At 58.4% G+C, this 27,971-nt stretch overlaps 1 protein-coding gene across 2 annotated transcripts in view; it reads right to left on the reverse strand.

Annotated features, from left to right (window-relative positions):
- The window catches only part of LOC123381900, a 105,370-nt gene extending 77,701 nt beyond the window's left edge, over positions 1-27,669 (reverse strand). For both annotated transcript variants that reach the window (XM_045044457.1, XR_006589465.1), the window contains exon 1: positions 24,420-27,669. In XM_045044457.1, the coding sequence (XP_044900392.1) occupies positions 24,420-24,477 (58 nt within the window). In that variant the 5' untranslated portion in view covers positions 24,478-27,669. The remainder of the gene's footprint in view (positions 1-24,419) is intronic.
- Between the last annotated feature and the right edge of the window lie 302 nt (positions 27,670-27,971).

The following is a 27,971-nucleotide window of genomic DNA, read 5'->3' on the forward strand; positions in this document are numbered from 1 at the left end:
CATCCAACGGAGGGCCCCGAAGGGACTCGTTCTCTGACTTCTCAGATATGTGACCTGATGGCTGTGATTAATGAGTCATGTCTGATGACGGTTCCAGATGACCCGTGCCAGCAATTTAATCCCTCCCGGGAGGCATGCGATTTCCATACAACGTGTGAAGTCTGGCGGCCGGCCGGGAAGCGGTCTCCTCCCACCCCCCACGTGGCTCCCCGGGCCGTGTGCACGACAACCCCCATCAGTAAGCAGCGAACTTGACTCGTGTCTGGAAGTGTTAATCTACCCCGGTTGGCTCTGTATCACTGAAATCTCATAAAGCAAGACCATATTAACATAATACCTAAGAAGTATCTAATTACATAAACAAATGTCCCCTAAGTACAGCTTTCTATTCTGTATCTTCTTGATCAGTGGATATTAAAGAATTCTCTCATCTGCCAAGTTCAGAAAACATTTTGATGTCGCCAATGGGCTTCTGCGCTCAAAGGGCATTTGGGGCCAGCTCACGGGCTGGTGACCCGTCTTCTCCTGGAGTGAAGGGGGTGAGGACGGACGAGGAGGGTGAGCCAGTAGATGTGTTTTCCCTGGTGGAGTTCACACCCAAAAAGGAAAGGGCCGTCACGAGCCCAGATCCGCCCTGTAACGCCAGCCCCTCAAGCTCCACGCACACAGACAGCAGCCGCCTGGGTCCCCAGCTGTCACCCCGGGGACCCCTGGAGCCCTCACAGCCGGTGTGAGGACGGGAAGCAGACAGCCCCCTCCCGCCTGCAGGCGGGACATCGCCGGCCCTCGGAGGTCCCCGCTGAGAGGAGTCCCAGCCGCCCTCACCTTGGTCAACACAAACTTTGTGTCCTGCCTGTCCCCACCTCATCTGTCTCGTCGTCTCTGTGCGGTCACTGCCCGCATGTCCTCGGTGCCCAAAGCGCGGTGAGCGGAGGCGTGAGCCAGCCGACCACAGACTCCGGCACGCCTCGTGGACAAATGTGGACGCACTCGCACAGGCCCACGCGAGCCCCGGGTCCTGCAGAACCAGAACCCCGAGCCCCAGGCTGCCACGTTGCAATTCTCACCGTGTTGACAGTTTCCCCGAGGCCTCGTGCTCCGGGGGCTGTGCCCCCCGCCCCCCCAGACACACTCGAAGCTTTAAGCGGAAGAGGGAAAAGTTACTTGTGATTATCGCCAGAACGAGCCCCGTCCCCCGGTCCTTATCTCCCGACTTGTTGGTGTTTCAGTCTCTTCCCCCGCAGGACATCAATCCCTTGTCCGCAAAAGTCTCTAGTGCTCTTTTCCTGAAAGGCTCCGTCCAGGCCTGTCTGGTATTTCTTAAGTTTCATTTATTTATTTTGAGAGAGACAAAGACAGCAGGAGAGAGGGGAGATGGGAGGGGGGAGGGGTGGGGAGAGAGAATCCCAAGCTGGTTCCGAGCTGTCAGCCCAGAGCCCGGCGTGGGGCTCCAACTCACAGACTGTGAGATCATGACCTGAGCCGAAGTCGGACGCTCGACCGACTGAGCCATCCAGGTGCCCCCGGAGACTATGGATTCTTCACATCGCTCTGAAGCATGTTAACGTCTGTCTAAACGGCACCTGACTCGGTCAGACCCACACTGCCAGCTCTGGCCCGTCTGTGGGGGACAGCACATCAGATTTCATTTTGGTTCTGTGACCTTGGCTGTGTCCCACAGATGCCCAGAGAGCCAGGCAGAGATCGGGCTCCCCTCTCCGATTTTCTCCCTCGCTTCCTGCGGCCTCCTCGGCTCCGTCCTCCTGTCCTTGAGGCTGGAAGGACGGCGGGTTTTCCCCCAGAATTTTTGCGGCCTCGTGCTGGGTCATAGCTTCAGTTTCCTTCAGAATAACTCATAAAAATGGGGACGGACCCTCACAGCCACCCCCCTCTTCAAGGCCTCAAATACCCTACAAAACCTGTCCGCTTCCGTTTGCTCCTCAAAGCCCTTGGGAGTTTTATATGTTATCCAGAATTTATGGTCATTAGAAGAAGAAGGGTTAGTCTGTGAGGCACTCACTCCACTGTATTGAGAAAGGAACCCAAACCTAATCAGCGCGTCGGCTTTAGAATAATATTCAACACATCAGTTTGTTTACAGTGCAAACTCAGGCCCATAGAAACAAGATTTGGGGTTGAGGGGGGAGAGACCGAAAAATAAAAGTGACGGGTATGTGAAAGGTATATCGAGAACTTTCCACTGAAGGAAAGCTATAGCAGTCGAAAGCAATTCTGAAATCTTCTTACAGCCGAGGCAATAAGGAAAATTGTATGCATTTTCTGTGCTTCTAAGGCTGGGAATGGGAAAGCGAAAAACTCACTGAGAAACTTGCTTCCCTGGTCCGGAACTCAAGGGAGTGGCATGGCATCTCCTGTCTTATAGAACCGCTGTCACCTACCGACAGATTTTTTTTTTTTTTTTTTTTTTTTTCAACGTTTATTTATTTTTGGGACAGAGAGAGACAGAGCATGAACGGGGGAGGGGCAGAGAGAGAGGGAGACACAGAATCGGAAACAGGCTCCAGGCTCTGAGCCATCAGCCCAGAGCCCGACGCGGGGCTCGAACTCACGGACCGCGAGATCGTGACCTGGCTGAAGTCGGACGCTTAACCGACTGCGCCACCCAGGCGCCCCTCCTACCGACAGATTTTGACCCGACACATCAGTAGGTCAGAATGTGAAATGTCACTCGCCGAAGCCGGTCCTAGCGAGAAAGTCTCCCCCAACAACAGCAGACCAGTATCTCGGAGGCAGAGCACGGCCTGCTTTGTGGCCGGGTCTGGGCACCGGCCTCCCGGCCCCGCAGACACTCGACCGGAGTGAGCCCTGGACAAAGGCGCAGGGCCCCGGCAGCGGGAAGGGCCCGTGGGTCTTCCTTTCGGTCTCCACGGAAGCACCGGGCGCTTTGTTCCGGGGAACTAACCAGAGAAGCAAAGGCCTGGAGACGGCACGCGGGGAAGGAGGGAGGCGCGGTCGATGCGTGGCAAGCAGCCTTGCACGTGAAGCCAGGGCAGGGCCCGGGGAGCCGGGCGCAGCCCCTCAGCTCCTCCCACGCCGGCTCCCCAGCCACGGACCGCAGATCCCACAGGACGGCAACCGCGACGTTTACAGCGGCAGCTCGCGTTCGCGGAGCGCTGGCTCCGTGCCGGGCGCCGGGCAAGGCCTGAGCCAGGTGCGTTAGCGCCCCGAGTCCCCCACCTTTGAGACGGGAACTGTCGTTGTTCCCATTTCTCAGGTGAGGAAACCGAGGCCCAGAGAGGCCCAGAAACCTGACCAGGGCCGCACGGCTGAGGGCCGGGCCGGGACTGGGGCCGGACGGCGCGATCCCTGAGCACGGCCCGTACTCACGGGGCCGTCCGTCGGTACAGCACTGTCCCAGACGACTCTGGCTGCTCCCTTCTCGCTTAATCAAACTCGAAATTCATCTTGTCTCTGCAAAGCACATCTGAACGCCTCAATGTGGAAAGAGATGCCCAAGGCCGTTCTCTCGCACCTGCAATGGCTGCCAGCCTCCAGCCTCCAGCCTCCCAGCCTCCACCCTCCCTGCCTCCAGCCTCCAGCCTCCCAGCCTCCACCCTCCCTGCCTCCCTGCCTCCAGCCTCCCAGCCTCCACCCTCCCTGCCTCCAGCCTCCCAGCCTCCACCCTCCCTGCCTCCCTGCCTCCAGCCTCCCAGCCTCCAGCCTCCCTGCCTCCACCCTCCCAGCCTCCAGCCTCCCTGCCTCCACCCTCCCAGCCTCCAGCCTCCAGCCTCCACCCTCCCAGCCTCCAGCCTCCCAGCCTCCACCCTCCCTGCTTCCAGCCTCCCAGCCTCCCAGCCTCCACCCTCCCTGCCTCCAGCCTCCCTGCCTCCACCCTCCCAGCCTCCAGCCTCCCAGCCTCCCAGCCTCCACCCTCCCAGCCTCCACCCTCCCAGCCTCCACCCTCCCTGCCTCCCTGCCTCCAACCTCCCAGCCTCCAGCCTCCCAGCCTCCACCCTCCCTGCCTCCCTGCCTCCAGCCTCCCAGCCTCCACCCTCCCAGCCTCCAGCCTCCCAGCCTCCACCCTCCCTGCCTCCCTACCTCCAGCCTCCAGCCTCCCTGCCTCCACCCTCCCAGCCTCCAGCTCCAGCTCCCAGCCTCCAGCCTCCACCCTCCCAGTCTCCAGCCTCCCTGCCTCAGGATCCCTGCTCCCTGCAACACTGCTTCCCAGCGGCAGGACCAGGAAGAAGCACAGACAGGCCACGGCCACCCTTGCCGTCCCCCGGGCATTTCACACGCATCGCACGCCTGTCCTGGAAACAGCTTCCAGAAGAAATCCTGCTCCTGTTTTCCCTGGACCATTGAAGGCGTTTGGACATAACGGAGAATACGGGGTTTCTCCGGAAATCCTGAGATCCACCCAAACGGATGGCCGAGGTCACCCCTGCAAAGTTCACGCTCAGCCACCTGGAACCTGGCTTTCTGCCCCGTGGCTGGTGATCACAGAGGGAAAGGTAAGGAAAGGCCGTTTAGTTCATTTGTTAAACACACGTTTTAAAGTCAAGGTAATATACACACACACCTTCAGAATCCAGGTGACTCAGGAGGGTTTCTGCTGAGGAGTGGCCCACCTCCTCCCCGCCGCCCGGGGCACATTGTGAGAGACTCGGGGGACATGCGTTGGTTGAGATTTTAATGATTTTGTCCTCTCGGTACCCGGTGGGGTAGAGACCCACTCACTCTGTCCAACGTCTACCCGTGAAGCAGCTGCTCATCGGGGCCGGGGGCACGGACAGGACACAGATCAGTCCAACGTGTCCCCACCTTGCAGTGGCCTCTGTCTAGGAGGTGTGGGGGCTGGACATTACACCAGGCATCTAAAATGCCAGGAAGAAGCAAATCACTGATAAAATGAAAATACTAGTGGGCGTTTCAGAAATCCAGGGGGAGCCCAGCCAGGGGCCCAGGTGGGAGTCGGGAGGTGGGGTGGTACGGGCCGCTGGGCACCCACGCGTCCCCCAGATCAGAAAGGACAACAGAGGAAGAAACGGGTGAGGTCTTGCGGGTGGGGAGCTGCTGGGGGCTGAGGCAGAGAACCCTGGAGCCGGGCGCGGGGAGCCAGAAGCTCATGGCCCTCACCCCGCGGGCGCTGGGCTGGGCAGCCCCGGCCGCCGAGCCTCGGTCTCTCTCGTCTGCAGGAGGCCAGAACCGCAGGACGTAAAGCAGCCTGGAAAACAGTAAGCTCAGCGCGTCCCAGCTGATCATAGCGCCACCCGCTCCCCGCCCCGCGTGCCCGGCCACCGTGGGGCGGCGGTGCGGAGAGGGAGCTCACGGACCCCAGGGCAGGCCAGTCCCGCCGTGCGCCCTAGCGTGATCGGCGACGGGAGGCCTGACTCCGACGCTCCTCCGGGAGCTGGTCCGGCACTTTGCAAACGCCTCCAGCGACAGGGGTACCTGGGGCCGAGATCCTTCAGGATGAGCCGAAACCCATCCTTCCCGGGAAGGGTTAATGAGACAGTCGCCAGCACCCCCCCCCAGCCCCCACCTTCTGGTCTGTCTGGAGGCATTAATTCCATTATCAACTGGTCAGCCCTGGGGAATGAACTTTGAACGGCTTACAGCAAGGTAGGTTAATTAAAATCTTTGATCAAAGCCCCATACACAGCATAAAACTTCTCACTCTTAATTATCCTGGACGGTCTCACAAGCACCAAAGCCAAAGGCGGGGGGGGGGGGGGTGTTAAAGAGGCTGGGAGGTGAGGGGCCCGGCGGGGAAACGGTGGCCCCCATCAGCTTTCCACGCGGCGTGCCAGGGAGGCGGTGATGCACCGGCACCCCCCGTGCACCCCGCAAGAGGCTGGGGCTCTGGAGGAAAGACCCACACGTGCCCCTGAGGAGGCGCCAGGCTCTCGAGGGGACCCAGGAGCGGATACTTGTCGTGCGAGCCTGGGGAGACCACAAATGCTTCTCAAGATGGTGGCCGTGAGCCCAGACCGGGAGGTTGTGTCAGAGACCGCAGAAGGCAAGCAGAGAGGCCTGGAGGGGAGGGCGGGCGGGGTCTGAAGCCTGGGCTGTATGTAGGGCCCAGGGCATTGGTGCCAGATGAGACCAGAGGGCTGAACAGGGGCCCGACCCCAAGGACAGCTGCTGAGGGCCGTGGGCCGTCGTCCTGGGGGGAAGTCTAGCTACGCGGAGGGGGAATGAGCTGCAGGGGGTGAGTCAGGAGGCAGGAAGTTCAGGTTGCTGACTGTTCAAGTGAGAGAAGTTGCCATCCCACCTCAGGCGACGGCAGGGGAGGGAAACAGTTGGATATGAGGGATGCTGGGAGGAGACAGAAGCGTGCAGGGGTGGCCAGGCTGACTGGGTGTCCGGGCAGGTGACAGGGACACTCACTGAAGGTGAACGTGGGAGGGAGAGCAGGCTGAGGCCTGGGGAGATCATGGGGTCCATTTGGACGCTCTGAGTATGACGGGCCAGGGACCTAGTCGCGGCCCTGCAGCTAAACTCTCAGTGGCTCTCCATGCCTGTCAGGATGCACCCAGCTCGGGCTCTCCCCCGAGAGCCCCGGCCTGTCCACTCGCCTCCTGCAGGCCGCCTTCCGGCCACCCGAACGCCTGTCCAGTCCACACGAGCCCCAGGCCCTGTCCCACCTGGGGCCCCGCTCCCTGACGTCCAGAATTCTCCTCCCTCCGCCCCTCTGTCATTCATTCCCGGTGTCTGTCCCAGAGGAGCCCCCCCCCCCCCACCCCCCAGCAAGGACTGAAGAGACTTTGGACCGGCCTCTCCCCACGTCCAGACTCTGACACAGCGGCTCATTTTCAGGGCCCAGGAATCTGCATTTCCAGCAAGCATGCCCAGCGGTCCCCGGGGCAGGATCTGAGAAGCCTTGCACGCCGCATCCACCAGCTAGCGCGTCACCCCCACCCCACTCCCATGCTGGTCGCAATAATTTTTGAAAAGGAAAATGCACGTTTCTGTGATCTTGAAGTTTTTTTTAATGTTTATTTATTTTTGAAAGAGAGGAGACACTTTGAAACAGGGGAGGGACAGAGAGAGAGGGACGCAGAATCCGAAGCAGGCTCCAGGCTCCGAGCTGTCCGCACAGAGCCCGACGCGGGGCTCGAACTCACAGACCGCGAGATCAGGACCTGAGCCGAAGTCGGACGCTCAACCCACTGAGCCACCCAGGCGCCCCATGTTTCTGTAATCTATTTGTATTGATCTTTATCAGCATATAATCCAAGCGATAACAACGTACTTTCTAAACAGTTACAGCATCTGGGGTTCACCCCTTTCAGCAGAGCTGTTCCCGTTCGACCTCCCGTGCACAGAAACCCGGGCGCGGCTGTGGCGAATCGAGTGTGAGCCCCGCGCCCCGCCGCCCCTTCTGTGTCAGGGACACACATGGCAGCCGGCAGGCCCGCCCCTTCCCCACGTGCCCCAGCTCAGACGGGCAGATGTCCCCCTCGTTTAGCTGCGACGGGGTCGGACACAGACCCTCTCGATTCCCTTGTTTGGTCTCATAAACGATTCGCCGAAATGCTTGGCCTCCTGAAACTGTGTAGACAGAGATCAACGCTTCTGACCGGCCCGGACTCCCCGCTCCGCCCCCGGACCCCATCAGTCCCAGCTGTAACCTCCCCGACCTATACCTTGGCTAATAATCCTCCCCCACCGGAGTCTGAGGCCAGACCTCCCTGAGGAGACACGGACGGGCATCCAGGAAGCTCTCCCGACTGCATAAATGAAAGCAGTTTTGTCTCTGACGGGCGTCAGCGCTGTGAGCATCTGTGATCCGGGGTCTGGGGACAAGGTTAGAACGTGGCTTCCGGTTGGAAAACGGGTCATTGCCCAGAAGAGGGGCTCTTGTGATGGGCTGTCCTTCCGTCTCGACTTCGTAACCCGGAGGCGTTTGCAGGCTTAGGTTCTGGTTTGCTGCTACACGCGGCCGAGCCGTTAGAACCACGCGGGTCTAATGGGTTCAATCAACTTAACGGCAGCCGCCAAGGGAAAGTTCTGGTGAATGACACTCGTCCACCTCCTGTCTGCGCCCGTCCTGTTTCCTCCACCTTAGATAGATAGGCTTGTCCTTCCCTGCCGTCCTGAGGATGATTCAAAGGCCCCCTCTTCCAGGAAGCCCTCCGGGCTGGTCCTCCCTCCAGAAATGCAGGGAGGGCTCCTTCTCCAGGGCTCAGCTCCCCGGCTGTGCCGCAGCCCAGGCTTCCCCGACACGATCTGAGCCCCGACGCTGCAGCACAAGAGTGGGAAGCAGACCGGCTCATGTCCCCGTCGACTTCTGTTGCCTGTGGCCTCCACCAGCCTCGCGGTTCCCGCTGGGCCTCTGTTTCTTTATCTGAAAAATGGGGATAAGAATCTGGCCAGCACCCCGGGGTTCCTAACAAGGTCTCAGGAGACGCCGTTGCTGTGGGTCCACGACCACACTTCAGTAGGACGATCTGGGGTGTTCTAAAGGGCCAGGCCCGTATCCAGAGCTCAGTAAGCTCGAGGCTCTACCGATACCGTAATTATCAGACACCAGAGCCTGACTCGAGGTAGGTCCAGCGGTTGCTTCCACCACCAGTCCCCTCCCCCGCTCCCGGCAGGACCCCGAGGGCAGCCAATTCCTCCTTTGAAATGCCTTCCCTCAAGGAAGGAAAGAACAAAGTCGTTTCTATCAAGACTTGGGGGGAGGGGCTCTGTTCTGGGGAGACCAGGCCTTCCCGGGTTCTGAGCACAAGTGCGGAAAACCCCAGAAAATCCCGGCCGGCCGCTGCCCGCCCCAGGCCCACAACCCCGTCCCGAAGGACACCCGCCGGTCCTCCCCCGAAAGCTTCCCTCCTCCTCGGAGGCCAATTTCTGATGGAAATGAGTTCCCTGCCTGAGCGCAGCTGTAAGCTGAGGGGAACAGTTGGCTTTGTAACCTTGGGGGAAAAAGAGACAAACAGAGGAGCCTCGAGAGGTTTATCAGGGACCCCGGGAAGCTGTAAAACATATGCTGTGACATTTCGGTCCTTGACAGGTTGTGGCAACCGGGGAACAGCCTTTTCCTCCGTGCTGACTCAGCCAAGTTAACGAGGCTCTTTGCTTTGCCTCCCTCCCCGGGGCGCGGGTGGGGCAGACTCGTCCTCCGCACCCCTGCGGGGACCCATCTGGAGAGCTCCTCAGGCCCAGCCTGGCAGTGGAGAGGGCTCTGCATGCCGCTGCCTCTAGGACCCCCAGATGCAGGCGTGGGTCCCCCAGGTCGTGCAGCTCTCCCACCACCACGGACAGGGAGGCCAGGCCACCTTCCCGGGGGTGACCCATTCTGGTTACACTTCGGAATCACTTGGCAGATGCTGGGACGCGCCCTCAGGGGTTCTGAATTCCGGGCACTGCCCGAGCCTCAGGGTTCTGCAAAGCCCCTGGGTCATCCCGCATCCGAGGACGGGAACTACCAGCTGAGAAAAAAAAATTGTGTCGTTCAGATTTAATTTTCAAAACGGAGCTCTTAGAGATCCATCCCATGGGGCCGTGGTCAGAGCATGTGGATTTGCAAAAGATTTTTCTCTTTCAACGCCACCAAGAAGGATCAGACCCTGGAGGACCAGCATCACAAAGCCGGAGGACGGGGGACAGAATGGCGACAGCGAGAGCCTCCTCCCCCCTCACCTCTGTGTGGCTCGGGGACTGTCCTTGCACGCGGACCCCACCGGTGGCTTCAGCAGGCCTGATCCAGCAGGCTGGGGCCTGGACACGGAGGGGCAGGTGTGATGGCGGACCCCAAGACCGGAGGGCCAGGTGTGACGGCGGACCCCAAGACAGGAGGGGCAGGTGCGACGGCGGACCCCAAGACCAGGGCACCTGCCAGTGGCTGTGAGGCCCGTCCCCCTTCCCACAAGAAGACAGGACGGGAGGGGAGAGGAGAGACGGTTCACCCACAGGTGACAGAGCGATAAGTTACTTTGAATCCAAAGCGGGTTTGTCTCCGCCCGGGACCCTGCGAAGCTTCGTTACAAAAAGCGAAGGACGTTCCGTGTCCGCACTTCTGAGCGTGGCTGTAAATCTTCGACCCGCTGTGAGGTCTGTTCGGGAAGCGGAAAAACACACCGCCAATGAATAGGAAGAGACTGCCGGCCTCAGCGCCCATCCGAGAAACACAACTCAAAACACCAGTGACACACACGGGGTCCCCCGGATGGGAGCGCTTTGAAAATCTAACAGCCACGTCAGCAAAGGCACGGAGGCCAGCCCCCGTGGAGGGGGGGGGGGGGGGAACGCCTGCCCAGGGAGAACTGAAAGAATTGTCATAAGTACGCTTTGGCACAGTAATTCTGGGAATGTGTCCTTTGGAAATAATCGGGGCTTATAGGAAGGTCCACGAATAGGACTGTTCATCAGAATTTTTATTACGATCCTGAAAAATTGGTATAAATATCCAGTAATGCAAAACTGGACAAAAGGGTGCTATATTAGAAATATTTCATGAGGGGCACCTGGGTGGCTCAGTGGGTTAAGCGTCCGACTTCGGCTCAGGTCAAGATCTCGTAGTTCATGGGTTCGAGCCCCACATCGGGCTCTGTGCTGACAGCTCGGAGCCTGGAGCCTGCTTCGGATTCTGGGTCTCCCTCTCTCTCTCTGCCCCTTCCCTGCTCGTGCTCTGTCTCTCTCTTTCTCTCTCTCTCAAAAATAAAATAAAAACATTAAAAAATTAAAAAAAGAAATATTTCATGAAATGATATGAACCATTAAAACAATTTTAGAAATATTTTTAGTAACTTGGAAAGGTATTCACAACACATTATGGAGAAAACAGGTTAAAAATAACATGTTTACTGATTCCCAATCACTGGAAACATATATAACATTTAAGTATGATTCACATACGTGAAATAATAGAAGAAATTACCTCTGCAATATTAGCAGTGTTTTTTGGGGGGGTGGGGTAAGGGCATTATTACTCTGATGATTTTTTTCTTAACTATTTTTTTTTGGTTTTTCCACAGTAAATCTGTATTGCTTGTGACTTTCTGAAAAGACCTCCGTTAGAGACGGTGGGTCAGAACGTACGTTTAGTTTCCGCTCTACCCCCAGTTCCGCTAGAACGACAATAAAACATTTTCTTTGAAAGGATGAGGACGCACCCATAAGATCGTCTGAGAGAACGTGACCCAAAATTTTGGAAGCCGGCAAGTGCTGAAGAAGCAGCTGGGGGCGGTGGGAGGTTGTGTGCTCCGCGGAGAGTAAGGGAGGCCCAGACCCCCTCCCCCCACCTGCCACCTCACGGGGAAGCAAGGCTGTTGGCTGAAAGTCTACGTAAGAAGTAACCAGACTCCGGGACGCTCTCGTGCTCACAGAGGACTGAAGGCTCAGCCTCTGGACGCCGTGTCCTCCGGGCACAGGGGCCTCGAACGCCAAGAACAGTGCCGGCCGGCTCCGTCCCTCGGCTCCCAGAGCACCAAGCAGGGTGTGGGAAGCCCTTCCCTGCTCACCCCTCGTTCCCAAAGGAAAATGCTACGGATACCAACATGGGTGGGGCGGGTAAGAAAACCTTTTAAAGAAGGAAAACATAGCTTTCGGTCATAACAGGGGGGAGAGGGCCGTCCTCAGAGTCCAGAGCGAGGAAACTCACAAAGAGCTCTTGGAAACGGAAATTAGGCAGGAATGAAAAACTCAAGAGAAAGGAAGAAGACAAAGGTGAGAGAAAGGTCCGGAAAGCAGAACCAAAGACTAAGAGATGGGGAGAAAAATACAAGGGGTCGGCGGATTGTTCCAGAAGATCCAACGTGCAAACAACTGGACAATTGAGAAAGGAAAAGAAAAAAAAAAAAAAAAAAGGAGAGAAAACTTGAACAGGCCTTGGGTTGAAAGGGGCCGCCAGGCGTCCTGCACGGAGGTCCAGTAACTCGCACAGCGGCACGTGCCCCCACGGCACCGGAACGCCGGGGACAAAGGGTTTCCAGAAGCTTCTGGGCTTCACAAAAGGATGGAGAAGCAGAACGGCTTAAACTTAACAGCAACCCTGGAACTCAAAAACACTCAGCGACGCCCCGAGTGTCCGAGGGACAGCGATTTCCAGCCCGGAGTCTGTACCCCCTCAAGTCACCAGGCAAGGTCAAAATAAAGCTATTTTCAGACACGAGACATGTCAGACCATCTACCTGCAGGCAGTTTCTCAGGGGGCCCTGCAGACGTGGCCTGGCAAACAGGGAGAGGGAGAGGAACACTGACGGGGGTGGAGAGGACACGGCAGACCCCACGGGGCAGAGGCAGCGGGAATCTCGGACGGAGGGATGGGCTGTGGATGAAAATTGCTTCCTCTGGGGACGGACACAGGGAGGGACTATTCCCGGGGCCCCTGGTGGCTCAGTTGGCTAAGCATCTGACTCCCGATCTCAGCTCAGGTCACGATCTCACAGTTCGTGGGTTCAAGCCCCGCGTCTGGCTCTGTGCTGACAGCTCAGAGTCTGGGGCCTGTTTCGGATTCATTGTCTCCCTCTCTCTGCCCCTCCCCTGCTCGAGCTCTGTGTCTCAAAATGAATAAATAAGCTTCAGAAAGGGGAGGACTGTTTCTAGAAACAAATTTCACCGGCCCATTGGGCTCTTTATATTATGTAAAATTCTGATTAAAAAAAAACAAAAACAAGCAGGAAGAAACTCTCGATGTGCTGACCTCGGCAATCCCACTAAAGGAATCTGGAGACACTTGGAGCTCTAACAGCCTGTGACTCTGTTGTTTCCCCGGGATTCACGGGAGGCAGCTCCCTGAGCTCTGGGGTCCTTGGGCATCGCTTGAGAATTGTGAAATGACTCCCCGATGTCAGCGAATAGATCAGGTTCTCCTCCCTCTGTGTCCCTACTTGGGGCTCCTTTGGGCACGTCACTGCCTGTGGCCGCGGGAATCAGCGTCAGTGCAGACTCACCCCTGCTCCCACCCTGGCCGGACCCCTGAGCCTGGGCCCCTCGGGGCGGCTCCTGACCCTGCCGGAGACACCCCAGCGCCGTCCCCTCACCGCACCCCCTCTGCGTCCCCAGGGCTGGGATGCGTGTTCCCTGAGCTGGCACAGAACCAACTCGGTCAGGCACCAGCGTTGTCTCCACCACCTGCTCACACGTTGGTGCCTCGGCGTCTCCTGGGGCCGCGGCAGCTTCCGGACAGAGAGTGGGGGACACCAGCGGCCACCAGCTTGGCCAGCGGGGAGCACGGCACACGGGCTTTACCACTGTTGACTTAGCATCCGTTACGCTTAAAATAAAGCGGTGCCACGTGGCATTAACTCAGGAAAAGAAGCTGCAAATCTTAGGCCCTTTTGGAAGGCGAGTTTTCATGACGAATTAATGGACCTTCATTTTACTCTGTTCAACAAACAGGGCCGCTGAAGGGATCCAAGGAGCTGCTTTCCGCCCCGGACCTGGCCCTCGGCGGCCACACAGGACCAAGCTGCTCGCCCGGAGCAGGAGAGAGGAGACAGCCAGTGTCCCCCGACCACTGACTGTGACTCAAGCACTGTGCTAAGTGTGCTTCCTGCCTTATTTGAGCTTGCTTCACAAAAAGCCTCTTTTTTTTAATGTTTATTCATTTTTGAGAGAGAGAGATAGAGTACGAGTAGGGGAGGGGCAGAGAGAGAGGGAGACACAGAATCCGAAGCAGGCTCCAGGTTCGGAGCTGTCCGCACAGAGCCCGACGCGTAGCTCGAACCCACGAACTGCAAGATCGTGACCTGAGCTGAAGTCGGGCACTCAATCCCCTGAGCCACCCTGGTGCCCCTAAATTTTTTTAATATTTATTTTTGAGAGAGAGAGAGAGAGAGAGAGAGAGAGAGAGCTTATGAGCGGGGTAAGGGGAGAGAGAGGAAGAGAGAGAGAATCCCAAGCAGGCTCCATGCCGTCAGCACAGAACCCGACACAGGGCTGGAACCCACGAACCGCGAGATCATGACCCGAGCCGAAGTCAGACACTCAACCGACTGAGCCCCCCAGGTGCCCCCAGATGCAGCAATTCCGGATAAAGTATCAGCAAATTAAATTCAGTAGTGCCTTAAACGAAGACTCTCTTTGCATGCACAAGCAGGATTTACTCTACCAGTTCCAAAACCGTTCAACACCAGCACAAGTATTAACGTCGTCTTGCCATAATAAGTCATAAAAAACCCACCGGGGGATTTTCTGCTTCCAGAGAGATGGAGTAGGTGTGGTTTTACGGGAGGACGCGATATGTGAGGGGAGCACGCACAGACTCAGGGAGGCGGACAAAAGACAGGCTGGGAACACCCAGACCCAGGGAACGGTATGCCGGTGAGATCGGCGTGTTTTCTCTGGGCCTCGTGCACCAGACACAGAGCTGCAGAAGCCAGCCGCCCGCACACCGACAGGGCAGACAGGAAAACCCCAAGGAAAGCGTGCTCTCTCAAGCCAAGGGCCCAAGGAGGCCGAGCGGAGAGGCGGGACGTTCATCCCCACCCAGAGGTAACAAGGACACGCGCCCGGGAGGTGCCCCTGGAAACCACCTGCAGAACCGTGATGAGACTCCCACTCCCCTCCAGCCAGAGCGTATCAGTGGAGGCCTCACGGAGAACCAGAGAGCCCACCCCACCCCCGGTGCTGAAGAGGCCACCAACCAGTGTCACTGGGACCAGGACATCTGCCCCCACCTGGCAGCAACGAGGCAGGACCCCCTTCCCCTGCCGGCGTGGGGGTCACAGGAATCCAAATAAAATGGAAGGTTTAAGTAAGACCCAGGGTCTCGTTACCTAATACCCAAACAGTCCCCAAATACCCAATGTCGTTCGTCACACCAAGCAGGACAATCGCAAACCGAATGGTAAAATATGACCAGTCAGTGGCACGATGGGTTGAATCGTGTCCCCCAAAACAGTATGTTGAAATCCAAACCCAGGACCACCGAATGGTGGACCTTCTTTGGACACAGGATTGGTACACACGTAATTAGCTCCGGGAAGGTCACACCAGAGCAGAAAGGGGCCTTGATCCAATGTGACTGTTGTCCTTAAAACAAGAGGAGAAGAGGGGCACCCGACTTCTGCTCAGGTCATGATCTTGCGGTCCGTGAGTTCTAGCCCCGCGTCGGGCTCTGTGCTGACAGCTCAGAGCCTGGAGCCTGCTGCCGATTCTGTGTCTCCCTCTCTGTCCGCCCCTCCCCCACTCACACTGTGTCTCTCTCTCTCTCTCTCTCTCTCTCTCTCTCTCAAGAATAAATAAGCATTTAAAAAATTTCAAAATAGGGGCGCCTGGGTGGCGCAGTCGGTTAAGCGTCCGACTTCAGCCAGGTCACGATCTCGGGTCCGGGAGCCTGGAGCCTGCTTCCGATTCTGTGTCTCCCTCTCTCTCTGCTCCTCCCCCGTTCATGCTCTGTCTCTCTCTGTCCCAAAAATAAATAAATGTTGGAAAAAAAAATTAAAAAAAAATTTTCAAAATAAATAAAATCTTTAAAAAAAATTGGAGGGGCACCTGGGTGGCTCAGTCAGTTAAGCACCCGACTTCACTCAGGTCATGATCTCATGGTCCGTGGGTTCCAGCCCCGGGTCAAGCCCTGTGCTCACAGCTCGGAGCCTGGAGCCTGCTTCCGATTCTGTGTCTCCCTCTCTCTCTTCCCCTCCCCTGTTCACGCGCTCTCTCTCTCTCTCTCTCAAAAATAAATAAACGTTTTGGGGCGCCTGGGTGGCTCAGTCGGTTGAGCGTCCGACTTCAGCTCAGGTCATGATCTCGCGGTCCGTGAGTTCAAGCCCCGCATCGGGCTCTGGGTTGATGGCTCAGAGCCTGGAGCCTGCTTCCGATTCTGTGTCTCCCTCTCTCTCTGCCCCTCCCCCATTCATGCTCTGTCTCTCTCTGTCCCAAAAATAAATAAACGTTAAAAAAAATTTTTTTAAATAAATAAATAATAAATAAATAAATAAACGTTTAAAAAATTAGAAAAAAAAAGAGGAGAAGAGACACAAAGACAGACAGACAGACAATGCCATCTAAAGATGATGGCAGAGACTGGTGTGGCAATATACCAGCCAAAGATGTCACCAGCAGTTAGGAGAAAGATGTGGGACAGATTCTTCCCCCCGCCTTCTATTGGACTTCCATCCTCCGGAACCGTGGGAGAATAAACAGAATAAATTTCTGTCGTTTTTAGCTTGCTGGTTTGTGGTGTTTTGTCAGAGAAGCTCCGGGAAATGAATACAGATTTCAACACCGATACGACAGAGAGGCTAGAATAATCTGATAAGGATTTTATACCCGTCGTCATCAAAATAATTCAGTGAACAACTGCCAAGCTCGGTAGAGACAAACAAAAAGCTAGAAAAAAAAAAAACCCAGCAAAGAAATAGAAGCTATAAATAGAGCGACCAAAATAGAGACTCGGATGATGGACGTGGCAGGAGAGGAGGGGACAGAGGTGAGAGCCAGTGGACCTGAATACAGAATGACAGAAAGTGGAGGGACATTTAACAGAAACCCAGGGACTTGTGAAACTACAACCAAGGAACAGACTTGTGTCAACAGAGTTCCGGGGGGGGGGAACAGGAGAAAGAGGGCGGGGCTGAAAAATTCCTCCCAAAATGGCTGAAAACGTTCCAAATGTGGTGAAAGACATACACCTACAGATTCAAGAAGCTGAGTGCATTCCAAATAGGATAAAACCTAAAGACACCCATGCAAAGACACACCGTAGTCCAACTTCTAAAAATTAAATACAAAAAAAGAATCTTTTTTTTTAATTAAAAAAATTTTTTTTTCAACGTTTATTTATTTTTGGGACAGAGAGAGACAGAGCATGAACGGGGGAGGGGTAGACAGAGAGGAAGACACAGAATCGGAAGCAGGCTCCAGGCTCTGAGCCGTCAGCCCAGAGCCCAATGCAGGGCTCAAACTCCCAGACCGCGAGATTGTGACCTGGCTGAAGTCGGACGCTTAACCGACTGTGCCACCCAGGTGCCCCCAAAAAAGAATCTTTTTTGAAAAAACTTATTTATTTTGAGAGAGACAGGGGCAGCATGAGCAGGGGAGGGGCAGAGAGAGAGAGAGAGAGAGAGAGAGAGAGAGAGAATCCCAAGCAGGCTCCACACTGTCAGCACAGAGCCCGACGTGGGGCTCGAACTCACAAACTGTGAGATCATGACCTGAGCTGACATCACGAGTCAGATGCTTAACCGACTCAGCCACCCAGGTGCCCCAATAAAAAATCTTGAGGGGCAGGGGCGCCTGGGTGGCTCAGTCGGTTAAGCGTCCGACTTCAGCTCAGGTCATGATCTCGCAGTTCGTGGGTTCGAGCCCCACGTCGGGCTCTGTGCTGACAGCTCAGAGCCTGGAGGTGCTTCGGATTCTGTGTCTCCCCCTCTCTCTGCCCCTCCCCTGCTCATGCTCTCTCTCTCTCTCTTTCTGTCTCTCTGTCTCTCTCAAAAGTAAATAAACATTAAAAAAATTTTCAAAATAAGTAAGTAAAAAACTCTGGAAAGCAAGCTAGAGACCGGGTGACACAGAATCGTTGAGCCACGACATCGTACGGCTGAAACGAGTCCTACGCTCTATGTCGACTACACTGGAATTGAAACAGGAACTGAAAACAGAAACTCGGCTGAGAAAACCAATGAAACGAAGAGCCGGTTCTCCGAAGAACTCAATGACGTCCACAGACCTCGAGGAACACTGACAAGTGGGGGCGTCGCCGATTACCAAGGTGGATCTCACGGCGGCCAGGGTGGCGGGCGGGTTGGCGGGGACAACGGTGTCTCTGTCTGAACCCAGCGATTCACTGCCTTCTAAGTGGGACACTGCCCTGCTCAAAGCTGTTTTGGAAAAATCCCTCGGGGGCAGGATGCCGTCGGCAGAGGGGTCTGGGGCCGCGGAGCTCGCAACCGACGAGTAAGCCAGATGGAGTGTAGACCCAGGAAGGCGGCTCCTGGAGGAGGGGCTAGAAGGTGGGTCACCAGGGCCTGGCAAGGACAAGCCGCTTCGGACACGCGTCCCCAGGGCTCCCCGAGCCCGGCGCCCACAGACGAGTGGACAAACAGGGCTCGCTGCCCCCACGTGTGCTTATTCACCGCCAAGGTCAGCTCAGAGACCCCGCCCCGCAGCCCCCACGGACGGCCCGGGTCTGGCGCTCCCTCTGGACACCCAGCCATGAGCAAGGCAGGACCAGGGACCTCCCCACGTGGAACCTTCTTTCTCCATGCTTCCCTGGGGCCGCCAGGGGATGGGGCTCAGGGTCCTCCCCGCTCCAGACCCCACGGGCCTCCCAGAGCTCTTCCGGCAGGCGGGGACGGGGGGCTCACGACCTGGGTCACACTGCAACCGCACTCAGGCTTTTCCCCACCGTTTGGGGATTTCTGATTTCCTTCCCCAGCATCTGGGCTTTTTCCTGTGTCAGAGACCAGATGGCAGAATCTCTTCCAGACTTAAACATTTCTGTCTAAATGTCCAAAAGAGCTTTCTGTCCTAATAGTGTTGTTTCTGGACCAAAAAATCCAGGCAGAGGACGCACAACTGTCTTTCCCACCACACACACACACACACACACACACACACACACACACACACACATCTCTCCTCCGGGGAGACGCCCACAGAACGATGGGGCTGCTGAGAACCAGCGGGAGGGCTGGGCTGAAGGAGGAAAAGAAAGGTCCGGAAGGTCTGGGAAGTTCACAGGCCGGTTATTCATCCTTTAATAAGGTGAGGTCGCCTCGGTGGCACCCACCTGCTTCCACAAAGGGGTCCCAGACGCTAACGGGGCCCGACCACAGCCTCCCCCGAAACACCTCTCCAGGGGTTCACCCGCGTCGATCTCCGTGTCTCACAAGCAAAAAGCCCCGACGGAAACATTTGGAAAGACCCTGGTTCCCCCCACATCTCACGCAAGGCTCAGCTCAAGAAGGAACATTTTGGCAGTGAGAGTCGCTCTCCCATTGGGCTCATTCCAGAGGGGGTGGGCGGCCAGGCTTGCACGGGAAATACGGCAGATGGGGGGCGCCTGGGGGCCCGGTCAGCGGGGCGATCTCGGCTCAAGTCAAGATGTCGCGGTTCCTGAGTTTGAGCCCCACATGGGGCTCTGCACCGACAGCACGGGGCCTGCTGGGGATTCTCTCTCTCCTTCTTTCTCTGCCCCTCCTCCACTCTCTCGTGCTCTCTGTCCCTCGAGAGAAAGAAAGAAGAAAGAAAGATCTACGAAGAGCAAAGTAAAGCCCTCCGTGTGGGCCCAGAAATTTGGCTGTGTCAGCACAGGAGGCAAAGAGTCCAATTCTGCATCCACAGACATAGGGGGAAAAATAAACTCGGAAAAAAAAATTAACCAACTTCATTGAAATAGCAGCGTGATGCGGCTAGCAAGAAAGGAATGCCTTCTGGGCCACATCAATAGAAGCATAGTGTCCAGAATGTGGGAGGTGGCCGTATGCGACACCACACTCACCTGGGGTACCGAGGCTCCCACACTCTCCAAGGTCCATGAGCGAACTGGACTTGACCAAGTGAGCGTGGCTTCAGCTACACAAAGGACCAGAATCCACTGCGTTGGAAAACATCGGGAGGGGGTAGGAGTGCTCCTCCTGGAGGAGGGAAGACAGAGGGGAATAGGACAGCCTGAAGGGCTGTCACGGGTCAGCGCAACGGGCTTCAGCTGTGCGGCTCCGTGCTCCAGACCCAGTCCAAAGAACCCCAGTGGGTGGGAAACACGGAGAGACGGGTCACGGCCCGTCTGAGTGTGCCACTGCCTCAGCGGGACGGGGGCTGGATGGACCCTGCAGGGCCCGGACAGAAGGACCACTGGTGGGTGCTGTCTGCGGGCCGAGTACTGAAGTTGGCGCCCCATGTGTTCCCTGGGAGGCAGGCACGACGGCCCCGCTCACAGGGAAGGAGACGGAGGCTGGGGCGGGTGGGAGATCCGGGAATAAAGACCCCGCCCTCTGACCCCAAGGTATGTGCCTAGACGTGACCAAAGTGGAAAGACAGAAGCTCCAGCTGAGAGCCCACGGACAGCAGCCAAGGTCTGCGTGGCGCGTGGGAGGGGCCAGGCGCAATTCTGGGGGCTTTGCGTTATCACCGCGCATTCCGCCACAACTCTTGGAGACTGCAGCCTCCGCGCCCGGCTACAGGAGGGGAAACTGAGGCACAGAGAATTTGAGTTACTCGTCCAAGGTCACTGTTTAGGAACAGGTGGCACAGCTGGAGCACACGTGATCCCCGCCCCCCACCTGAGCCAGGACCATGTGGCCTCCCAGACCGCAGTATCCGCTCCTCCCCATCCGGGGGTCTCAGGGGCAGGCAAGCCCTTTCCCCACACACATTCTCGCCATTCCCTCGGCCCCCCGCAGCCGCCGGGTCCCGTCCTTCCTCAGGCCCGCCGGCCGGCCGCTCCCGGAGCCCCGGCCCCCGCGGCCCGGCCCCGCCTCTCCGCCGCGTCACTCCAGACTCTGACGAGGGCGGCTACTTTGGGTGAGAAATGGGGCAGGGCAGGAAAAAAAATTTCATTCGAGCAATTAAAGAATCACTTCATTTGTCACGATCAACCTCCTGGGCGCAGGCTGAATGCAAAAAGCTGTTGGCCGAGCCCTTCCGTGTCTGCACCTGACGGGAGCAAGGGGGATATTCGTTCTGCCCGGGAGGATTGCACCTCCCATAAGTCTCCGTTTTATTGAAAGTTTAAATAACACACAGACACAATGTGATCAATTAGCGGGGTAATTCCGAGGAGATGTCATAGTAAAATTAAATCTCGAGCACATTCGGGGCAGAGATGCCTGTGCCTTCTCTCCGGTCTCTTTCCACCGCAGTGTGTACATTTTAATTGAAAGTTTATTCTGCTCTGCGCCTCGTCTACTAAATTTTAATTTAACATCGTAATGAGAAGGGTGTTTTCTGAGCAGCTCTTCGCAGACAAGCGGAGGAGGCTTCACAGACAAAGAGAACGAGGGAATCTACGGCACTTTCCAGGCAGCCCCCATCCACCCACCCACCTCTGGAGAGGGTCCCAGGGCCTGGAGGACCAGCCTAGGGGACATTTGGCACCTGTGACAGCTGGCCCGAGAGGCGACCACACCACAAAAGCAGCAAGGGGACCCAAGAGATGGGGGGTGGGTCTCAGGCCTGGCCGCACACAGGAGCGTCAAGCAAAGTCAGACGGCGGGGGTCTCTCCTCCCTAATCCCGCCTCTGGTTTCCCTCCGGAGCCTCCTCCTGGCTAAACCCGAGGGGCAACCAACTGGCCGGGTGAGAACGCGGTTTGGGGAGCCCGGCCTGGCTTTGCGGAGCAGAGCGCCAGAAGGGGCGGGTCTGGAGGTGAGAGGCGGGAGCTCAGAAACCAGAAGATGCTTGTGGCAACGTCACTTGGCCTCTCCGACCCTTAGCTGTTAAACGAGGACAGTGACGCCCGATTCTCAGGGCCGCACCGGACCGGGACGGTGAGGGGGTGGGGGGCTACCATGCAAAGGTGGGAAGGGTTGTTCCTTTCCACTGCCTCTCGGGAAAGCCACAGGGGAGCTTCTCCAGGAAGGTGGGCCCTTTTGTCCTGGAGGGTGACCCCAAGCAGGCGCTGATTTCCTGCCTGGATGCAGGCGGCTGATGCACCCCGACCTCGGACACAGACAGCGGCCTTGCCTGGAGGGGGAGGCGGTCTGAGTCTCAGGCTGCAGGAGAAGGGAGACGAGGGACACAGCCTCGTTGTCCCCAGAGGCAGACCAGCCGGCTCTGTCTCATGGTCACTGCAAGGATCCCCATCTGGAGTCTCAGCGCCCCCAGACTCCTCTCACCTGCTCGCCTGCTCCCGGGGACACCTGTGAGGTGGCTCAGGTGCAGGGAGGCGCGGGAGGGGGGGTGGGGGCGTGGGGGTCGCTAGTGGCCACTGCTGGCGAGAGGCGGTATTGCACCCCAGCCCTCGGAAGAAGCGGGCGCTTCCGCCACCTGCCAACGGGGCATCGAGGGGCGCCCGGAAGGGGGACGTGCCAACGGTCAGGATTCAAGTCGTCCAGCGCCAAGGGGACGAAACAGCCACAGGACTGCCTCCCGCTCCTGCCTCGCTCACATCCACCCCAGCCCTGCTGCCTTCCGGCGCATCGGGGACGCACCGCACACGCTCCCCACCCCACCCCCACCCCGGTATCCCTGCCACCCGCTGCCCCTGCTTGCTTTTTGGTCCCTGCTCACGTGTCACCTCCTCCGGGGAGACCACCCTGACCACTGCATCTTTAATAGCTCACTCTTCCCACTGCACTGACTACCCGCCATTATATTGCACATCTCCTCATGTTTTCCTTCCGTGTCTCGGGAATGTGAATCCCCCGGGGGGGCCTGTCTTCACTGTTCTCTGCTACGTCCCCAGCACCTAGTAGGACACGACATGATAGTCACTCAAACATCGTGTGTTGAATTATTAGAGAGAAAGGAACGTGGCGTGACTTAGTGGCAGTCCACTGAAGGACATCCCCACACCCCCTAACAGACTTGGTGTGCACTGTGCTGTGAACACATTTCTCGGCGGGGACTTGGCAAGGGTCCCGTGGGAAAGGAGCCCACCACCCGGAAATCGGGAGTCCGTCAGGGCAACCGCCGGGTCCCACCATGGTCTATCCTGGTCTCCCATCGGTGAAGCGCGCCCCAGAACCCGGAGGGGACCCCACGTCCGCAGTGGAGGGAGCACGTCCTGTGCTCCCGTTGGGGGTAAGAGAAAAGCAGAGAGGCCGGTTCCCTACATGGTATGTTCCCCTCTCCTCGTGTCCACACAGAGAACGGCCATTAAACTGTCACAGTTAGGGGCGCCTGGGTGGCTCAGTCGGTTAAGCATCCGACTTCGGCCCGGGGGGGGGGGGGGGGCGGTGATCTCACGGTTCGTGAGTTCGAGCCCGGTTGGGCTCTGTGCTGACAGCTCGGAGCCTGGGGCCTGCTTCGGATTGTCTCCCTCTCTCTCTGCCCGTCCCCAACTTATTCTCTCTCTCCCTCTCTCAAAAACAAATAAAACATTAAAAAAAAAAAAAAGTCATGGTGACATATCTCTGCCCAAGTAACAGAGGATAACGGGGAGCTAGGGTCTGCTTTGCAGAAATTCTCTGCCACCAACCTGGCTTCGGTAGAACTCACTCGATGAAGCAACAGCTGTCTGACCTTGCTGTCCTCAATCCCAATGGGGCGGGGGGGGGGGGAAGTGGGGGGCAGGCCAGGCAACTAACAAGCAAGTATTTGCTAACTCGATAGCACAAGCAAGCAGACACGATCACACCTCACAGGTGTCCAAGACTTTCTGGCCCTTAGACCCCTTCGGCCTCCTCACGAGCGTCTCCCAGAGTTTGCGTCCAGTGCGGGAGGGTTTGCGGCCCGGGGACCTCCCCACCCGGACATTTCCCAGCCGCCCCCTCCATAGCCTCGCAGACCTGCCAGCTCCCGGATTCCGCCTTAATTGCTTGCATTGTGTTCCTGGCCCAGAGGGAAATGTTTCCCACAGTAAAACTCAACGGGTTTCTGATTTTCTTATCAGAAATGTCACTCTGACATTGTAAATACCGACTGTGTCCCTCCAGTAAGGTGGCTTTGCTCGGGGCCTTCCTTCATCGAGAGAGATCTTCAGTTATGACAACCGGGCCTTCCAAAAAGCGGGGGCCCCACACAGCCCCCACCCTCCAAGGTCAGAGCAAGCCGCACCCCGCTCACGCTCTGGGGAACAAAGCCGCAGCCAGGGTGACAAGGCCCCGGGAACAGGAGCCTGGTGCCAGCAGGGACCCAGCTGGTCCGAGAACCCACCTGAGATCAGGGGAAGGACGGGGCCCAACAGAAGGGGCCTCTCCCGGCACCATGGGCCAGAACGAGGGGACCCAAAGCTTTGCAACCGTGGAAGCCATCACCACCCGTGGGCTCAAAGGGGCAGAAGGAGGAAACAGTAACAGGAGCCCATCAGGCAGGGCATGGAAGGATCCAGCAACTTCCAGGGACACACCCCAGGCCCCCCAATCCTCTCTTGGTGCTTGCTGGCCAAATCCAACAGTTCACTAGTCAGTCAGGACCTCCCCCCTGCCCCCGCCCCCCGCTCCGGCTGGGGTCCTCCAACTGGGTCAGCCCCCACGGGCACAGCAGGGTGCGGGGGGGGGGGGAGCCAGAGTAACAAGCATCCCTCCACCTCCCCCCCCACCCCCGGCCACCGTGCTGTCCTGCTTCTACAGGCTCAGTCTGTCTGTCGTCGCTCAAGCCCGCAAGGCCATCGGTGAGCCCGAGAGCACAGAATCTCCTTCCCTTGTCTTGCAAACTCCCTTCCTGTCTCTTGACAGGTCCCTCCCGTCCCATCCAGTGCACCTCCCACCTAAGTCCTGGTCGCAGCCACTTCGCGGAGCCGGGAGCCAACTGGTAATGCCAGCAAAGCACAGGGGATTTGAGGGGTCAAATCCAGGATCCAGGGGCCCCAGATGGGCCCAGGGCCTCACAGTCTCTCCTGTGCCACGGGGCCAGGGTGTGGAAACATGGCCTTTCTCTACAGGTTCTAAACCCAGCGCAGCTACTCACCCCCCTCTGGCGGGTTATTCTCCACGTGCCTCCAGACGAGCCTTCTTCTAAAATCCATGCAGGGCGATGAGGCACGAAGCTAGAAGCCGCTGTCGTTGTCTCCTTGCGGTAACAGGGTTGGTGGCGAGCCCGGCGTGACAGCAGGAACACGCAGCGAAGGAAGAGGGTTCTGCCCAAACCCCTGGGTCGGGGAGGGGTGGGGGGAGACCTCGTCTTGTCTCGTGGGCGGCCCCCTCCTGTTTGCCTGCTTTCTGGGGTCCCGCGGGTGCCCACGGGGCGGGATGCCTGGGAAGAACGAGCCCCGCTGTCCATTCCGCGGATTCACAGCCTTGCCTGACAGCTCACAGTTCCGTGGCCAGGAAGTGCAGCAGAGTAAAGGCCCAATTACCGCAGAGGAGAGCCCCGGACAAAGGGCTAACTGTGCTAACAAGCCATTTCGGAAGGGCATTTCGGCCCGCCTGCTGTCAGGGAGGCAGCAACACCGGGCAGTGAACCGGCAGCCCCAGGCTGCGGCCTGGTGTTTGTCATGAATCTGTCTTGTTCATCAGTGTCGGTGACAAAAAAATAAAAAGAGAGAGGAGGAAGACATCACGAGGCAAGGAAGCAATCTTCGCCAAGCGCCGTTCTGGATGGCTGCTCCCGCCCAGGCTCCAACACCTTCAGTGCTGTCCCCGCTGCCCCCAGAATGCGGGTCGAGTGCCCTGCCCCATGACCCTCTTCTGGTCTCTGGGCCTCTCAGAGGGCGGTCTGGGTCCTGGGCACCAGAACGCCCCGGGCACTTGCTTAAAAGGCAGATTCCTGAGTGAGAATCTTGCGGGGAGGGGGCTGGATCCTGATGCTTAACCGGCTTTCCTGGGGGGGATCTCAGCTCACTGGTTCAGTCACTGTCCTGCCCCCTGCCCCGTGCATCCAATCGGGAAGTGAGTCTGTGCCAGGCAGTGTGCTGGGGGCTGGCGAGGGTGGGTGAGCGCTCACCGTCTGCTCCCCGGGAGGGGGTTCTGGGCAAAGTTGTGCCGCGCACAGCCGAACACAGGACGTGTGGCCGGAGCGCCCGCGCAGGGCCTGGGGAGGCAGCACCGGCGGGGCTGAAAGCCGCCTGCGCCCCGACTGTGTGGCCCCGGAGGAATTCCCTGCACCTGTCCCAGCCTCCGTGTCTTCCTCTGATCACACACCCCCACCGCCCCTGAACCCGAACTCCGCTCCCTTCGGCAGGTGCGCACGGCAGGCGGCCGTGGAAGGTGCTTCCCGAGGGAGTAGGAGCAGTTTGGCTGCGGTGCCCCAGGCTGAGAAGCGCTTGTCCGCACGGCCAGCGGCCTGGCGTCGCGCAGGAGCGGGGCCGTGCTGGCCTCGCCCACCAGCCCGAGCTGAGCGGGGGGCCCCTGGAGACGTTTCCTTTCCTCACCTCCTGTCTCCATGTCTGCAGCCGGCGTTTGCCGGGCTTCCGCTGTGCATTCGGGGAACCCCAGAGCTAGGCCGGACTTGGAAGGAGCCACGGACAAGCGCTCGCGGAACCATAAGGTCACGTGACTAGGTCACGTGACAAGCCGCAGCCACGTGGCCGGCAGCCCAGAGGAGGGACATGCGCTGTGGGGCGGAGGCCTCGGCCAGGATTACTCCCCCTGTGGCTTGAAGGGTGAGCGGGCCAGCCTGGGCCAGGTGAGGCCATTAGCACAGCGCCCCCTGTTGAGTCCCAAGTACCTTTGCCGTTGGTGTCGGTTTCTGAGGGTCACTTTTATAAATTGTGGTGGAAACACACATCACGTAAAAGGTGCCACCTGAACCACTTTTAGGTGTTCGGCTCAGGGGCATGGGGCTCATTCACCAGCGAAACGACCACGGCCGTCCGTCCCCAGGACTTCTCCACCTTCCCAAACGGAAGCGCTGTCCCCGTGAAGCACGGGCCCCCGCCCAGCGTCCCTTCTGTGTCTCTACGACTGTGGCTGGGCCGCGTCCCTCCTCTGAGCGGGATCACGCAGTACTTGTCCTCCGTGGCGGCTCACTTCACTCAGCGTCGCGTCCCGCAGGGGCACCCGTGCTGTCGCAGCAGGTGTCGGAACGTTCTCCCTTTATGAGGCCGAATGACCCCCCCACCGTGTGGATGGGCCACATTGTTCTTGTCCGCTCATCCTCCGGTGGCTTCTACCTTGAGGCTCGTGACTAATTCCGTTATGAACGTGGGTGTGCACATACGCCCCGAGACGCCGCCTTCAATGCTGGGGGGCCCGGCAGTGGAGCTGCTCCCCCCCTTCGTCATGCATCACGGCTAAGGGGCTCCGCGCCTTCTCTGCTCGCCCTCCACGTCCAAACCAGCCCCCCACTGGTGGCGCAGACCCGTCGTGAGGCACAGCCTCTCTCACTTGGTGTGCACCTGGCATCTGTCTGTGGGTTATCCTCTTGGGCTGGGGTCTCCTCGCAGCCTTAACAATGAAAGGAAACCAAGGTTTGCACCTTTTCCTTAATTACTCTAAATAAGCCCATCTCCGGTACTTCCGGGTACAGTTTTTCCCACTTGACCGGCAAAAGTCTGTCCCCTCAGGCCCCAGTCGGTTTCCCAGGGAGCCTCGCTTGCGGAGAAAGCATCCTTCTCATAGGGCTGGGCTGCGAGGACCGGAAAACGGGGCAGAGGCCCACGGGGTGGAGCCGGGTCGCCCCACAGCCAGCAGTGCCCTCCCAGGCCAGCTGTGCAGAAAGCGGAGACCGAGGGTGGCCCAAATCCACAGGGACAGCCGGGGCCGAACGTGGCAGTGGTCTGAGAGCTTGGAAAGGGGGAGGCAGGTGCAGGGAAGGGGCTGGAGGTTCCCTGAGTCCTGCCCTCGCGAACTTGTTGAGAAGAAATCTCTGCCACGCTAAACCGGGTCATCTGGCACAAGGGCCCGACACAAGTGGCGGCTGAAGAGGAACCCAGTGCGCCGAGAAGGTGGCCGGCTCGCGTCCGAGGGCGCCCGGGGTTGTTTGAGGGGCGGCCCCTCTCCCCTGTGTGTGACTCTGAAGGTGCCACCTTCAGGAGGTAGAGTCCACACCCCCCACCCTCGAAGCCCCCTCCCCAGGGGCCTTTGATGCACTTTGACCAATAGAATTCAGTGCAAGAGATGTCCACGCCGGCTTGTCTGCTCACACCCGTTCTCTGCCCCGAGACCGCCACGGAGCCCAACCTGCCGACAGGAAGAGCGAGGCAACAAGAAGAACCGGGGAGCTCCAGCCCACAGCCACAGCTGTGCCTGACCTGGGGGCGAGGCAGCCAGGACCCTCCAGCACCAGCCCCTCTAGTGAGCCACTCCCCGTGCATGAGCCCCGCCCCGTGCATGAGCCCTGCTCCCCGCGTAATCCCAGCCCCTGCGTGAGCCCCGCCCCCTGCGTAATCCCAGCCACTGCGTGAGCCGCATGTGCGAGCCCAGCCCTGTGCATGAGCCCCGTGCGTGAGCTTCGTCGGTGCGTGGGCCCCGCCCTGTGCATGAGCCCCGCCCTCTGCGTGGGCCCCGTGCGTGCGCCGCGTGGGCTCCGCCCCGTGCGTGCGCTCCGCCCCGTGCGTGGGCTCCGCCCTTGCGTGAGCTC

The sequence above is a fragment of the Felis catus genome, chromosome E1 (assembly GCF_018350175.1).
Source record: "Felis catus isolate Fca126 chromosome E1, F.catus_Fca126_mat1.0, whole genome shotgun sequence".
Lineage (NCBI taxonomy): Eukaryota > Metazoa > Chordata > Mammalia > Carnivora > Felidae > Felis > Felis catus.